Genomic DNA, 17,409 nt, shown 5'->3' on the forward strand with positions numbered 1-17,409 from the left:
TTATAAGAATAGAATACTATTGCTTATGTAAAACTATGGAGTAATGGGCCTGGTACATAGGAAGAGCTCAACAATTATGAAATCTGGGTCTTAGGAAATATTTGTATATCCAACTGCTCAAGTATGTTTGAAACACCTGTATGCTCACCACCTAGATTCAACAGTTGTTAACATTTGGCCATATATGCTTTATCTATATCTATTCATCTAGCCATCCATTATCTACATATCTATCTGTCCGTCTTCTATCAATTTAGAGCTATGTAACCATCTCTCTCTCTTTTCTTGGGAGTGGGGAGGCTGTAGTACTTGAAAGAAGTTGCAGATATAATTCTTCAACACTCATGCATCTAAAAGTAAGAACATTCTCTTACACAACCAAATGCCACTTTGAATCTAACAACATTCACAATAATTCTATATTATCTAATATCGAGTCCTCATTAAAATTTCCCAATCGTCCCCAAAATGTTTTTATAGTTTGCCCCTAACCAAGATCCAATTAAGGTTCACATATTACATTTGGTTGTTATATTTCCTCTGTCTCCTTTAATCTTGAACATCTGTCACCTAGGCCTTTATTGACTTTTGAAAATATTAGGCTACTACTGTCTTGTAGAATGTTTCACATTTTGGAGTTTCCTGCTTGTTTCCTTGTCACATCTTTTAACATTTTACCCCCATCTCTTGTATTTTTCATGAACTAATTGGCATAGATTATAGATCCCCCTAAAATGGCCAAGTAAAGACTTCATTCTTTCATTACCAAGTTTCAGAGTAAGGAGTTGGGGTAACAGTCCCTTTGGTGCTGGCCTCCGAGTTTCCCTCTTCTCTGTCTCTTTTTCTCTCTGTTTTTCTCTCTTTTAAAGTATTCACCAAGATCTCTTGGATCTTTTTTTTCTTCTATCCATCCATAAATTCATCTAGGTATGATGTAACGATCCAATTTTATGATTTCCCAAGTGACTAGTTGTCCTATATCATTTGTGTTAAAGTTCATATTTCTCCAAAGATTTGAGATTCCTCCTTCAGTAACATCAAATTTCCATGTGTAGTGGGTCTATTTCTGGTCTTTTTATCCTGTTCTATTGATATATCTGTTAAATTATGTGTTAATACTATATCATTATAATTTTAGAGGTTTTCTTATATATTTTAGTATCTGAGAGAACTAGCTCCTCTGGCTATTGCTCTAAATTCTTGATGTCTTCCTGGCTGTTCTTGCTTGTTTTCATATGAACTTTAGAATCAGGTTGTCTAGTTTCAGAAAAAAAGTGTTGGTATTTTTACTGCAATTGGCCTAAATTTATTATTTGTTTATTATTTTGGGGATATATTGAGTTGTATTATCTTAAGAGTATTTATGAAAATAATTGTATTATTTTTCTTCTTAGAATTGTTAATTTTTAGACTTACATTAATTTCCTAATATTGAACCATCCTTGAATTGTTGTAATAAAACTTGGTCATATGTATTTTTTCAATGTGCTATTGGATTTTTTGATACAATTTTTGTATAGTTATTGATAAGTGAGATTGGTCTGTAACTTTTTTGCACAATATTTATTGGGTTAAGGTATTACTATTATTTTCATTATATAAATGAAATTCAAAATTTGCATTATTTTTCTGTTATTTGGAACAGTTTAAATGGCATTGGGATTATCTGATTTTTGAAGGAATAGTATAATTCCCCTCTTAAACCATGTGGACCCAGTAGTTTTATGGTTGGTTAGTTATTCCATAACTTTCTCTATTGTGGATATTGATCTATATAAGCTATCTCCCTTTGTGTCAATTCTGGTAAATTATATTTTTCCTAGAAAATCATTCCATCTAGGCTTTAAAATTTACATACACTTGATTGTACAAAGTGATCTTACTAATTTCTTCTGTTTCAATGGTTATTTCTTCCTTGTCATTTCTTATTTTGTGTATTCTTTCTGATTATTTTTCATGACAAAGTTAACTGTCTATTCAGTCTGTCTATATTTTTTTCCTAGAACTTATAAAAGTTTCCACTGTAATGCAGTGTATCATTAATTTTTATGAATGTTTCATGTGCACTTGGATAAAAGATGTATTCTCTACTATCAGGGTGTAAGTTTTGATAGCTATACATGAGAATTATCTTACTGATTATGTTGTTTAGAAATGTTATCCATTTTTATCTTTTGTCTACTTCACCTTTTTGGAGTGAGAGTGGTATTTAAAATCTCTCGTCATTAGTGGTTTCTATACATTTCTGTTTGCATTTCCTGTAGTTTCTGCTTTCTGAAAATTGCTCTGTGTCAGGGGTCCCCAGTCCCTGGTCCGTGGCCTGTTAGGAACCAGGCCACATAGCAAGGGGTGAATGGTGGCTGAGTGAGCATTACCACCTGAGCTCCACCACCTGTCAGATCAGTGGTGCCATTAGATTCTCATAGGAGCTTGAACTGTATTGTGAACTGTGCATGTGAGGGATCTAGATTGCACACTCCTTATGAGAATCTAATGTCTGATGATGTGACATGGAACAATTTCATCCTGAAACCATCCCCACTCCCACTGCCATGTGTGGAAGAATTGTCTTCCACAAAACTGGTCTCTGGTGCCAAAAAGGTTGGGGACTGCTCTATGTTATTTGCTGTGTTGATATCCATATTGTTACATCTTCATTGTGAATTGCAGCCTGAAATTATTAAGTGTTCTGCTTTGTCTCACTTAATTTTTCTGGCCTGAATTTTACCCTGTGATAGGTCAAGGTATCAGATTTCTTTTCACCTTGCATATTTTGGTTCAATCCTTTATTTTTAGCCTTATCTACTCACTTAGTTTCTGATATGTATCTTGAAAAACAGGATAGATTCGAGTTTTGTCTCATAAGCCAATCTGAAAATCTTTTTATTCCAGTAGGTAAGTTAAGCCTATTTACATTTATTGATATGATTTTAGTCTTAGTTCTGTCATTTGCCATTAAAATTTTTTTGTTTTGTGTTTTTATTTCATTTGGTGTGTGGAAAGGTTTGAATATTTGCTTTAGTGGTTATGTTCAGCTAACAGCTTTACTTAATGCTGTTAGTCTCCTTTCCTTACTTATATTAACTACTATTTGCTTTTTTGACCTTAAATGATATTCTTTGATTCTCACCTATGTAACAATAATTAGCTTATTTTACTTTTCTCTTTTTCTCTCCCTTCCTCCTTTTTAGTCATATGATTTCAACTTTCTCAGAATATGATATTTACATACTATTCTTCCATCTTTGTGAAAATCTAAATTTTAGTCATACATCTATGATTAAATACATCCAATGATCAAAATCTGTTCTGTCAACATTTCTCCAATCATCTCCTGGTTGGAAAAAGTTCTTGTAGATTTCTCAGAAGGGACTCATGAATGCAATATTCTATAAATTTTTTATATTTAAACTATTTTTCTTAGTCTTGATATTGAAAGACAGATCAATGGACATAAAATTCCTTCCTTCCAGGTTTATTTTAACTTGAGTTTCTTGGAAACGTTACTCTATTGATGACTAGCTTTATATGTTGCTGCTATAGTCTGAATGTGTGCCCCAAAATTTATGTGCTAGAAACTTAATCCCCAGTGCAACAATGTTGGGAGCTGGGGCCCTTGGGAGGTATTTAGGTCCCAGGAAGGGTCCTCATGAATGGATCAAAGTTGTTATAAAAGGGCTTTCCAGAGTGGGTTCACTCTCTTCTGCCATGTGAGGACACAGAGTTCATCCCTTTCTTGTCCTTCCACCTGCCACCATGTGAAGACACAGAGACAAGGCACCTTCTTGAAAGCAGAGAGCAGCCCTGACTGGCACCAATGTCAGCACCTTAATCTTGGACTTCTTAGCCTTCATGATCATGGGAAATAAATTTCTGTGTATAAAATTACTCAGTCTTAGGTACTCTGTTATAGCAATACAAACTCACTAAGACAGTTGCTATTGATAAAAGTTGTGCCAAGATTATTTTATTTCCTTGGTCCTTATGTTTGAAAGCTCAGAAAGTATTTTCTTCTACTTAAGTATCTAATATTTTCACTAGGGTATGACTTGGAGTTGACCATTCTGAGCAGCCTTTTCAATGTGTAAATTCATGTCTTCTTTTATTTCAGGAAAGTTCTTGAATTATAGTTTTAATTAAGGATCCTGTTCCATTGTTTTTCTTTTTTAATTCAAAAACTCTGATGATACATATGTTAACCTTCTTTGCCTGTCTTCAATAGCTATCATGTTCTCTCCAATCCTTATAACCTTTTCTTTTGGCTTTGTTCTTGGCTCTTTTCATTTCTATCTTGTTGGTTGTAACTGTTCTGCCTTGGGGTATTTCGTAATTTAGTCTTTATTTTTCATATGCTTTTATGTTTCTTTCCATTTCTCGAGTCCAGCCAGCTCCTATTTCATGCCTTCCTGTTGTTTACACTATTTATTTTTTAAATTTTGAACTTGTCAGAAAGTGTCAATCTTTAATATCTAAATTTTATTTTTTAAGTATTTTCGCCCCTATTGGAGTGTTGTGTTATAGTTTTCCTGTGTCACGTCTTTGTGTATGTTTTCATCTGCTGTAATGTTTTGATTCTCATTTTCCATTTTCTTTTTAAACTAACTTTGGGTGGATGTTGGGTTATTTTAATGTTTATTATTATCTATTTCAGCTGGACTTTCCTAACAGATAAGCATAGAGATAGGAGGAATGGGTTTGAGTGGCTTACTTGGTTCTAAGTTCAAAATCTCTTTCTTTGTTGCTACAGAAAAGAACAATTCTTTAAGAAATAGGGCTTTAATGTGACTTTTTCTGATTCTTTGATACTCCCTTGTTTGAGGGATTTTGTGGGGAGTGGTCATGTTTTTCTTTCTTTTCATCTTCAAGCCCTCAAGGGATCCCCCGCCTTTCTAAGAATCTTCCCTCTTCCTGGAAGCAGCACAGTCTCAAGGCTGTCTCCTACCTGTAGTAGGAGAACCTCTTTATAGCAATCTTATTTTCGACTCCCCATAGGAAATATTTAATCTCCCAGGTCTCAGATCTGTTCTTTGTGATGCTCTTTTACTCAGGCTGGAGAAATACCTCTCTTTCTTGGGATGAGATTTGGTTAGTGTCATCTGAATTCTACCACTCTAGGACCTTGCCGCAGTCTTTGCCTCACCTTCTGCTGTGCTGTGCATTCAGAATCAACCTCACTGGCTTCAGATGTTTGTTTTCCCACTTAAATGTAAATGGAAACTTCTAATGTTTTCCGACTCCTAGCTATGCTATAGGCGTGGGCCAACAGTAATTTTATTTGCTCTGCTTTTCTGTTCTGTAAGACTTTCAGGAGGATGTATGGACAAATTTGAATCTAAGTGGCTGCTGTTATCCTTAGTAATCCTGAAGGCCAAACCTGAGTCTTTGAAATGTATTAACGAAGGTAATAATTGGTCTTAATTGGATAATAATTACCAATGCAAATATTTTTATTCCCTCAAAGGAATCACCGTATCATTCATTTAACTATTTACTGAGCTGCAATTATGTGCTTGTATTAGGCAAAATCTGATCTACCACTTGCTACTTGTTAAGACCCTGGTAGGGAGCTAGTGCAGATGTACCTTATCATCCCCATTTCACACATGAGATTTTCCCCTCACCAATTATTCTGCAGGCACATTGGCCTTCTCCCAATTTCTGAATGATTTATGCCCCAGGACCATTGCACAGCCATTATTTATCTGCCTGGAGCACTCTATCACTGACTTTTTTTGTAACCTTCAGACTTTAATATTACCGCTTCATTATTTTCTTCCACACTCACCTCCATTATTTGTTGTTACTATACATTGTTCAGTTCCTTTGTAGCTCTTGTCACAATTTGTATTGAGATACTTAGATATTTGGCTGTTTGCTGATGTATTGTCTGTCTCTCCATTAAACTGTAAATTCTGTGAGGACAGAAATCACACCTGTGTTCAATCTTGTCTGTGTTCAGCCATGTCAAAGTGCTAGGAACATGTAGGACTGCAACAAATATTTGCCAAATGAATGATGCCCAGAGAAGATAGGCAGTTAGCCCAAGGTCACACAGCAGGTTAACGGAGGATCCAGAATTAGAATCCTGGTCCCTCCAAGCTAAGTGGTTCATTCATTAGCGACGTTGCCTCTTCATGGAGGATGCCATCCTCTCTCTGGGGATAAAAGACAGATGTTGTCTCTCATTTTTGCCTCAATTAACCTTCTAAAAAATCTCCGTACTCAATGAGTATGGGGAAAACCTGATTTTAAAAATTAATTAACGTCAGACCCCAGTTTTCTAAAGTTAGCCATGAAACCCAATCTCTGTGCTCAGCCGGCAGCCTAAGGGACTGACCAGAAGGGCTCAGGGGACAGGGCAGCTGTGGTCCAGTGGCTGTAGATATTCAACCACTTCAAAAGCAACAGGACTGTATTGGGCATTTATTAGCTGCCAGGTAAGGCACTGGGCACTGGGGATTGAAAAATAAACAAGACAGACATTTCCCTGCCTCTGGTTGCTCCCAGTGCAGTCAGAATTCCAGAGCAGCACATCGAGCGTTGTGAATGGGAAGGACCAGGGGTAGTGGAAGCCCAGAGGAGACACTAGGCCATTCTCAGGGCTCAGGAAAGAGGGCTTCCAGGAGGAAGGGACTTGAAGGATGAGCAAGAGTTAACCAGATGAAGGACAAAGAAGAGATAAGTGCAACAGGTAAAGGGCTAAAGAAGAGCCCAGATGCAAGAGGGAACAGAACACACTGAGATGATTCCAGAGGCGTCAAGTTGGAACCTAGCCAATTGGCAATGTGGTGGAATGACCAGAGAGGAGGCTGGGGCCAGGTCAGAGAAGGCCCTGGAGGCCGTGCCAGGAGTCAGGCTGTGACCTGGAGGTCAATGGGGAGCCATGACAGGGGGTTCCTCTGAGGAGTGACACAAATCACAGCATCTGAGTGCAGAAGGGACCTCACCTGTGATCCAGTCCCACCACCCTCTCAGCTTAGGAAGCTCTGCTGGAAGTTGCACACCTCACCTCTAGTGACAGGAAGCTCATCTCTCTGGATTGCCTATCTTGCTAGATTGCTCTGATAAGAAGAGAATTCTTCCATATAATGAGCTAAAAGCACGGCTCTAAATGCAGCTGCTCTAACACAAAGGACAGAATAAACCACAGCTGCTCTGATATTGTTCTCACTCCTGAGTTCTGTCCATCTGTCCCCATCCCCCCACCCTTGCTTACACACTCCACATTTGTGTTCTTTGCACCTCTTAGTCACCTGCCAGTCACTCCAGTTCCTGGTTCTTGGTTGATGTGGAGACCCCAGTTGTTAGCTTTCTGTATCTTGGTCCCTACCCTGACCCAACCTGGGCCCTCTCTGGGTCCCAGCCCCAGATTCTCGCTTCATCTTTCAGGTTCTGCCCAGCTAAGCCCACACGACGCTGAGTTATTAAACAAATTCTGCCAAATGGAAGTATCTGCCACCAAGCACATTTCACATGGGAAAAGAGAATTTTCATCTATCAAAAGCACATTTATTTCAAGGGAGCCTATCACTCACTGAAATTCACAGGAGAAAGAGAGTCCCAAGAAAATCAAGGGCATTTGCATTACAATCCACCTCAATGCCCAAAAATATCCCGCTGAACATGCAGAATTTCAAGGAAAACAGTATGTTTTGCTTATTTGCAGGAAAGAAATGAATGTTCAAGAGAGGGAAGGGGCTGTGGTTTAAAATCTCCAACTTGCAAAGGAAAGCATATGTCAACCAAAGAATCACCTTTGACCCTGCAGATTTTGGAGCTGGTCCTGTCGGGGCAGGCAGAGGATCCACACACAGTATGGAGGGGAAGGCACTGTGTTTGGAGACGGACTGAAAGGATTTGCAATCCTATTGTTTGGGAACAATAGCTGACACTGAACACTTCTTTATAACAGGTATCATGCCAAGAATTTGCCAAATATGTATTTTTTATTTAGTAAGATAAAGTAAATTGCCCAAGGTCACATGGCTAGAAAATTGCAAAGTAGGACACACAATCCTGGCTTGACTGCTTGCTGGATGATCTTAACCTTTCTGTGCCTCTTCTTCCAGATTGTTAAAAATGGAGCATGATAAGGATTCTATCTGTGCTCCGCAAACTTACCTTTCCAATTCTCCCTAATGGTAGAGGAAAGTGGGCAAGAACTTGACCTACACGGATGCACTCCCCACCCTTCACCTGGAAGTGGGAAGTAATGCCCAGAATGCTTATTCCAAAGCAGAAAATGTCTTTGAAGTCTTGCACTTGAGGCTAAAAATTAATGTGATCTGTATCCTACTCCATAATACTCTGTCGTTAAGGTAAAACAGCTTGAAATGATTCCCAACTGGGGAAAAACAAAAATGAACAGAAGATTCCCTATCTGGCTACTGAGATCATGGGGAGCTGCTCTTGATAAAAACAATAGCCGACACTGAACACTTCCTTTATAACAGGTATCATGCCAAGAGTTTGCCAAGTATTTATTTAGTCAGATTAAATAAATTGCCCAAGGTCACGTGGCTAGAAAGTTGCAAATAGGACTCAAAATCAAGCTTGTGTGACTCCGCAGCCCAGACATGTAAACTGCACACTTTATAGAACTGAGTTTACCAGTGACAGGGAAGGAGGTAAAAGTGAAGAGCAATGACATCCCATCAGGTTGGCAGCCAGGCCATTTTCCTTCTCTGTCTTAGAGTCATAATATTTTAAAGATCCTTTAGCCAGGTGTGCTGGTGGGTGCCTGTAGTCACATGCTGCTTGGGAGGCTGAGGAGGGAGGATCACGGGAGTCCAAGAGTTCAAGGCTGCAGTGAGCACCACTGCACTCCAGCCTGGCTGACAGAGATCTTATCTCAAAAAAAAAAAAAAATAATATATATATATATATACATACACACACACACACACACACACACACACATACACACATATATATTAAGAATTCAGACTTACTTCAATATGTGCATTCAGGATTTATTTTCCAAGTTATTGTTTTATGAGCCTCATTCATGATTTGTAAGAGGAGAGGCTCAGAAAGTCACTAAAGAGGTGCCGTGCTGTAGCATTCTCAGGATGATCTTGGAAAAAAATTTCCATGAGGGCCCCATCCTGCTGGGAGGTCAGTTACTCCCTCATTGAGCTCTGGTCATTCTTTTCTGTCTCAGGGAAATTCTCAGCTTCAGTGACTTCAGTGAAGAGAGCTGACTGCTGCTAAGAGCCTCGATTTTCCCCATGAATGCTATCATTTTCATTGCACCATCTCCCTTCCCACCTTCAACTTTCACCACATCCTCAGACTCGCCTTGGGCAGTGGATAATTCGGTTTGCCTTGCAGTGGTTGTCCGAGAGTGGCCAGCCTTGAAAACTGCTAAATACTTTTAGATGTTAAATATCTGTGAACCACATTTCTCAGTTTTCATTCATTTTTGCTGTCCAGCACCCTGCCCTTCCGCTGTATAACTGGTTCATGGAGCAGTGTGGTTCTGTGGGGCTACAGATGCGAAGGACTTTCTTTTCTCCCTTATGATGACCCCCAGTAGCAGGTGTCTTACTGACATCTCAGAAAGTCCCCCTTGTGGGTGTTGGAAGTCCAGTCCTGGTCCAAGCCCACTTGAGTCAGCGCTTTTCCCCTCTCACAGCAGGCCAGACCTGTGGTTGGTGGGACTGCAGTGGGCAGATGTGATTCTCTCTTCTCTCTCGTCCTTGCTCAAGCATCAGAGCTTGGGAGCAGAGAGCCAAAGTCTGCTTCTGGGATGCCTCTTTCTACTCTCCTTTTTGGACCTAATATCCCTGATGTTTCTCTTCTCAGATCTAGCATCCTCCCCCACCATAGTTAAAACACATGTATATCAGTGTAGTTAAGAGGGCTTTCAAAGTTACTTCCTGTTTCATTACGTATTTGTCTAAAATGATGATGAATCAAGCTATGCTATTTTTAGCAAAAGTTGTCTTTTTTTTTTTCTTTTGGCCTTCCCAACACACTGAAAAAAATTGAGTAAAAAGCACTCCCAGGCAAATATCATTAGTGAATGATGTGATAACTTGTGAAGGCCTCATATTTTGCAGGGGCTTTGATAAGAGCTCTCTCACTTAAGCTTCAATGACTGTAGAATTGAACCCATTTTCACAAATATACTTTAATTTTTTCAAGTTGACACTGTACTTGATTAAAAAATAATGTCAGGTAATGTTAAATATTCTTCAACATTATTTTACCATCCAGAAATGTTATCCAAAACCATTATTAGTAAAACAATCAAGGATGTATCAAATGGCCAAATTATTAACACCTGTTTTACCCAAATGTATGGTAAATAAATAATGATAGTTTCTAAAAGTTTTATTGAACGTGTACTAGAGTCAGGTCCCAAGCTAAGTACATAGTATTTCATTTAATACTTACAAGTCTATCCCCATTTTATAGATAAGGAAACTGAAGCTAGAGAGACTAAATATTCTCAGTTTTTGTACCAGCTGTCCAAGGGGGTTGTCTTAGTCCCTTCAGGCTGCTGTAACAAAATACCATAAGCTAGGTAGCTTGGAAACAATAGAAATTTATTTCTCACAGTTCTGGAGGCTGGGAAGGCCAAGATCAGGGCAGATTCAATGTCTGGTCAGGGCCCATTTTCTGACTCACAGATGACACCTTCCTGCTGTGTCCTGGAGCATCTTGTAAATACTGAAAAACAAAAATAAAAACAATAAAGCAATGCCCCCCAATAATAGGGTATGTCAAAGGGACACAGGAGCCTCCAGTGACCAAAGTTGGATAATCTGAACCAAAAAAAAAAGTAATATTGTATTATAACCTAAAGTATAAAATAAAAATCTATGAATCCATTCTGATACAAGTGAATGAATAAGAAAATAAATGGAAGGATTGAAAAATCTCCCATGCAGAACTCTAAATAATTTATGTAGCTATTCCTTTCTCAAGAAGGTGAAACGTAACTCCCCACTCCGGGAGTGTGGGCTATGCATAGTGACTGCCTTCCAACGAGTACAGTAGGCAAAGGGGAAGGGAAAATGAGTAACTTTGTAGTGGAGAAACCTGAAAAGCACCACCTCAGCTAGGTGATCAAGGTCAACGTCAATAGTGATAAGTCATTGTATTAGTCTGTCCTCGCATTGCTATAAAGAAATACCTGAGACTGGGTAATTTATAGAGAAAAGAGATTTGGTTCACTCACGATTCTGTAGGCTATACTGGAAGCATAGTGGCTTCCACATCAGGGGAGGTCTCAGGAAACTTACAATCGTGACAGAAGGGGAAGCAGGCACATCTTACATGGCCAGAGCAAGAGGAAGAGGGAGAGGGGGAAGGTGCTACACTTTTTAACAGATCCCGTGAGAATGAGCTCTATCATGGGAACAGCGCTAGGAGGATGGTGCCAGATCATTCATGAGAAACCACCCCCACGATCCAATCACTTCCCACCAGGCCCTACCTCCAACATTAGGGATTAACTTTTTTTTTTTTTTTTAGTGTAAAAATATGAACTTTTGTTGTCCTACTTCTGGGGAAAAGGGTTCTACTTTCCACACTGAGCCAGCAGTGGGCTTGAGTTGTAATATGTAGATTCCTTTTGGTTATAGTTGCAGAAGAAGCTATTAAATTCTTGAGGGTTTGACATCTCCTGGAAAGAAGCAAACTAGAAGATGGACCAATGATCTGGATTGCTTAGAATGATAACATTTACAGTAGGATCCTAGTTGACATGCTATTAATGTTGAAATAATCATGCCTGTACTGGTCAGTGAGTTCAGTATCCTGGTTGGAATACCAGTTCCAGACCTTTAGGTGACACGTTTGAATTGAGTTCTCATTGTAGAGTCATGGCCTTGACTCCATCAGCTGCGGTTATCTTCTTTGGTCTGAATACCTATCAGTCCTTACCAGCTGTAGCAGCCACTGCTTGGTCAAACTTTGCCACGAAGTCTGGCTCATGGAACTCCAGCTGCCTGACAAGTGCATTGCACTCCTGCTCAGCCCAGCCTTGAGACCACTGATCCCAAAGACATAGCTGGCACTCAAAGATACAAGGTGGTCCATTTGCCCCGGACACACTAAGCTGCACCAGACTATTTGACAGTGGCTGTAATTTTCCTGGCACTGCCTTAGCTACCAGGTCCTCCAAGAAACGTTCACACTGGGGACCTGACTAATTGGCAAATCAGTGAAGAATACACTTCATCTCCTGGGAAGTGATGTAAGACATTGGAGAAGGGGAAGAACTAATATCGTCTGGTACTGAGGGTAAAAGAGAAGGGAAAGATAGTGGCGTCGAAAAGGAAGATGACTCCAGTGGCATCCTCCCCTTTTCCCTCAGAAGGCACCTGGAGATTGTCACAAGAGTCCTTAGATTCCAACTACTGCTGCAGCTTCTAGGGATTACAATTTGATATGAGATTTGGGTGGGGACACTGATCCAAACCATATCAGTCATGTTAATAGTATGTACCCTTAATGTGATGTGATGAAAATGTCACTTTGACTCTGTGCTTTTCTTCCCCCAAGCTTTATTCTAATTGTGAGGGGGAAAGTTATATAAATCCCAATTGAGAGACATTCCATAAAATACCTGACTAGTACTCAACACTGTCGAGGCCAAAAAAAAAAAAAAAAAAAAACAAGGAAAGTTTTAGAAATCATCAAAGCCCAGAGGAACCTAAGGAGACATGGTAAATAAATGTAATGTGGGATTCTGGATGAGATCCTGGAACAGAAAAAGATAAAAACCAAAGAAATCTGAACAAAGTAGGGACTTCAGTTTAAAATAATGTATCAAATTGGTTCATTAATTCTAACAAATGTATCATAATATATAAAATAATAGGGAACACTGGGTGTGGAGTATATGGCAACTCTCGGTATTATCATCACAATTTTTCTACAAGCCTAAAACTATTTGAAATGCTAAAATATTTAAAAAAATTGAACACAGCTTCAGGGACCTAGGGCACCAGAGCATAAGGTCTAACATATGTATAATTTGAGTCTCAGAAACAGAAGAAAGAGAGAATAAGGCAAAACAAAAATTGAAGAAATAATGGCTGAAATTTTCAAAAATTTGGTGAAAGATATAAATTTACAGATTTAAAAATCTCAGTGTATTCTAATTATGAATATGAAGAAAAGCACATCTATGCATAGCATAGTAAAACTGCTGAAAATGTATATATGTATTGGCAGGTGGCAATTTATTACTTTAATGTTTATATAGAAAATAAGAAATACTAAAAATAATAAAAAGCAAGAAAAGGAGGAAATAATCCAAGCACAAAAATTAATAAAATTGAGAAGAAATATATAATAAAGATTGAAGAGACTAAGAAAACCTCTGGCAACCGATGAAGTAAGGAAAGGGAAGACACAAATACGAAATATTATAAATATAAAAGAACGATAGCCACAGATGTAACAGACAGTACCGCAAATAACTTTATGCAAAGAAAATTGAGTGCTTAAATGCAATGGACAACTTCCTATTAAAGTGTTATTTATTATCATTGAATCAAGAATAGAAAACTTGAGTAGTTTATTCCATTTGAAGAAAGGGGATCAGTAGTTTAAAATATATTTACCTTCAAAACACCCATCCTACACAATTTAAGCAGTGAGTTCTAACAGTCTGTCAAGTAACAAACAATTTCAACCTTCCACAAACTCTTCCAGAAGCTAATAGATTAAGAAATGCTCATCAATTCATTTTATGAAGGTACTAAGTCCTTGATGCAAAATAGACATGCACACCATGAGGAATGTAAGTTACACACCATTCTCATTCATTAATATAGATGCAGAAACAAAAATATTTGCAAACCATATGTGTATATGTATATAAATGTATATAATCATTATTAAATTGGTTATATCTCAGGAATACAAAGATGGTTCGCATTAAAGGAGAAAAACTCATGGTCATCAGCACATGCAGAAATCATTTGAAAACATTTAACGGTCATTTGTATTTTTAAAAAATTGGGAAAGAAGAAACAGAATTTTCTTAACTTGATAAAGGGATAAAAAACATACAAAAATATACAGCAAACATTATATTTAATAGGAAAATGTTAGAAGCAATTGATTTAAATTCAGGAAAAGGCAAGGGATCCAACAGCACAGCTTCCATTCAGCATTGTACTGAAGACTCTAACCGAACCTCTAAGACAGGCAAAAAAAAAAGGTAAAAGGTTTGGAAAGGATGAAAAATAAAATTTGTAGAGTAAATTATTATAGATTAAGACAACATAAGAGACTCTTCAAATATTATAATTAACAAATTTTGCAAGGTTTCTGGATATAGAGGTCAAAATTTTAAAATCATTCACTTTCTGTGCACCAGTCACAGATACTAGAAAATGAAATTTTAAAGGTTTGTGATATCTTAAGGGACATAAGAAGCATAAGAATAAATCTAACCAAATAGGAGCATAGCATTTGTGAAGAAATGTTTAATCCTTTATTGAAAAAAGTTAGAGATAAGTCTAAATAAAGGGAGATATATACCATGTACATAGATAAGAAGACTCAATATTATAATATTGTAAATTCTCTATAAATTAATTCATAAATTTAATGCACTTCCAATTAAAAGCTTTATAGTATTTTGTGGAGCTTGACACATTGATTCTAAAAATTTATAGCAAAAATCAAAGAGCCATGATAAGATGAGTTTAAAGAAGAGCAAGGTCGAAGGGATTTGTTCTGGTAGGTATCCAGTCTTCTTACATGGCTACAGTAATTAAGAGTGTATTTTCTAGCAGGTATGAATAAATTAGTGAACAAAATTGAGAACTCAGAAACAGACCAATGCTTACACGAAACCTTACTATGTAAAAGAGTTGACAGTGCAGATCAGCAGGGAATAATAGGGTAATAATTTAGCAAATGGTGCTAGGACAATTGGTAATGCAATGAAAAGAATCTGATCTCTATCTTGCACCACAAACAAAAACTAAATTTTAGGGGGATTAAAAACCTGACATAAAAAAAGAAAAAATTGAAAACGTTATAAGAAAATGTAGAATATTTTTATGAACTCAGAATAAGGGAGGGCTTCCTGTTTTTTTTTAACTTAATCCCAAATGTGATAGTATAAAAGAGGGCTTCTTAAACAAGAAAGAACAAGGCATCATCTATGAAAGAACTGAGTGATTCAGCTACATTAAAATTTAAAACTCTTATTCATCAAAAACACTAAAAAAGTAAAGACAATGCATGTATGCCCATAAAAGAATTAGTATACAAAATATATAAAGAATATCTATACAACATTTGTCAATATAACCCAATATGAAAAAAAAATTGTGAAGCATAGGAAGAGGCAATTTACAAAGGAGGCTATTAAATGGACAATAAATACATGAAAAGATACTCAACTTTATTAGATATCAGAAAAATGCAAAACAAGACTACAATAAGAGACCATTTTACCCTGTCAGCTTGGCAATAATTTAAAAGTCCAACAATATCAAGTGCCAGGTATTGTCTATTTGCCTCTCCAGATCCACTCTCCACCCTTCTCTGTACAGAAAATGGAAAATGAGAGGACCATGAATTTGGGATTTATTTCCCTGGTTCCCTCCCTGCTCTGCCTAGGGCTGATGATGGCTGTGATGCTCTACTGAAAACTATAGCTCTTGTTAAACATCTGTTCCCACAGGTGCATGTCTCTTAAATTCGAGTAACACTCCCATGCCTACCAATTCAGGCCTGGGAGTGTCAATGACTCCCCATTGTGGATGCTTTACCAACTCTTGTTGGTTGCTTTACCTCAGTTCACAACTCCGAAAAAAAATCCCTTCATTAAACTCTCTTTAATTATCCCATTTGAGTGTGTCATCTTTCCTACCAAGACTGCTTAATATACTAAGTACTGGCAAGAAGGTGAAACAATAAGAACCCTTATACCACTATGAGAGTGTGAATTGGTGCAAGCACCTTAGAGAACAATTAGACAATATTTAGAAACTTGGAGATGTGCATACTTCATAAACCAGCGATTCCATTATTTAAGCTGAGAAAAACGATCTCTGCATGTTAGGAAACATATAAGAATCATCTTCACAGTAATGTTGCTAATAGCAAAAAGTTAGAGATAATGTAAACATCTATCAAGAGGAAAAGGATAAATACTAGAATGGCCACATAATGTAATGCTATTCCATATTGAATATTAGTGAAACCAGGAGTTGTATTAATATGTATTGACATGGATGAATCTCACAAACGTTATTTTTATTTTTTTATTATTTTTAAGCTCTGTTGGACTTGACTCACATTTTTAAGTAACAAGATCAAATGGCAAAAGAACACACAAAGAATGGTACTATAAAGCTTTAAAACATGAAAAAACAATACTAATTACTGCCCAGAAACACAAAATATATATAACAAATTTATGAAGAAATGTTTGGGAATGATAAATATGAAATCTAGAATAGTGGTTACCTCTAGGAGGGAACAAGGTGAAGTGATTCCAGGATATATAAAAAGAGGATTTAGCTGTGTTGGCAATATTTAATTTCTTAAGGTGGAAGATGTATAAGTATACATGGTATTATTTTTAAACCTTCTTGTAGGTTTTGGATATTGCATATACATTTTAAATTTTAAATAAAGAAAAAACTCAGTTTATTAATAAAATAGATTGTTCACATGAGGCTGCAATGTAGTTAGAAAAAAATGAGAGAAATACATTTAAAGCAAGTTTTAAAACCACGCATATAATATGCTAGCATTTCTATATGGTTGTGTTTGTTTAAATTATCTCTGGAAAGATACACATGAAACTGTTAATAGTGGATCTTTTGGACAAGGGGGCTCAGTGGATGGGGCAGCATTTTTAGATATGTTTTTATGTCTTTTAAATTTTGTACCATAGGCATCTATTATCTATTCTTAAAAAATAAAATGGGCCTTCTGCAGTGGCTCATGCCTGTAATCTTAGCACTTTGGGAGGCCGAGGCGGGCAGATTGCCTGAGCCTGGGAGTTCGAGACCAGCCTGGGAAATACGGTGAAACCCCGTCTCTACTAAAATACAAAAAATTAGCCGGGCGTGAGGGCATATGCCTGTAGTCCCCGCTACTCGGGAGGCTGAGGCAGGAGAATTGCTTGAACCAGGGAGGCAGAGGTTGCAGTGAGCCAAAATCACGCCACTGCACTCCAGTCTGGGTGACAGAGTGAGACTCCGTCTCCAAAATAAAATAAATAAATAAAACGCTTGAAAATGGCCTATTGTCTTCTGTTGACTTGGTGAGAAATCTCATCATCCAGCCACTCTACACCAGCTCACCAGCACTGGTATTTAAAACAGGAGAGAGTATGGTGTCCAGCAGTCATGAGAGAGATTGCATGGCCCTCAAAACTGAAAACATTTACTATCTGGCTGTTTAGAAAAAGGCTTG

General features: G+C 37.5%; 1 protein-coding gene across 1 annotated transcript; it reads right to left on the reverse strand.

Moving 5' to 3' along the window:
- Positions 1–11,847: 11,847 nt before the first annotated feature.
- On the reverse strand, positions 11,848–12,310 carry LOC101135331 (uncharacterized protein C14orf119 homolog). The gene is given in 1 exon segment (XM_063696209.1): positions 11,848–12,310. A coding segment is annotated over 1 exon segment (426 nt). The 3' UTR covers positions 11,848–11,884.
- Positions 12,311–17,409: the final 5,099 nt, after the last annotated feature.

Source organism: Gorilla gorilla, chromosome 13 (genome assembly GCF_029281585.2).
Source record: "Gorilla gorilla gorilla isolate KB3781 chromosome 13, NHGRI_mGorGor1-v2.1_pri, whole genome shotgun sequence".
Classification (NCBI taxonomy): Eukaryota; Metazoa; Chordata; class Mammalia; order Primates; family Hominidae; genus Gorilla; species Gorilla gorilla.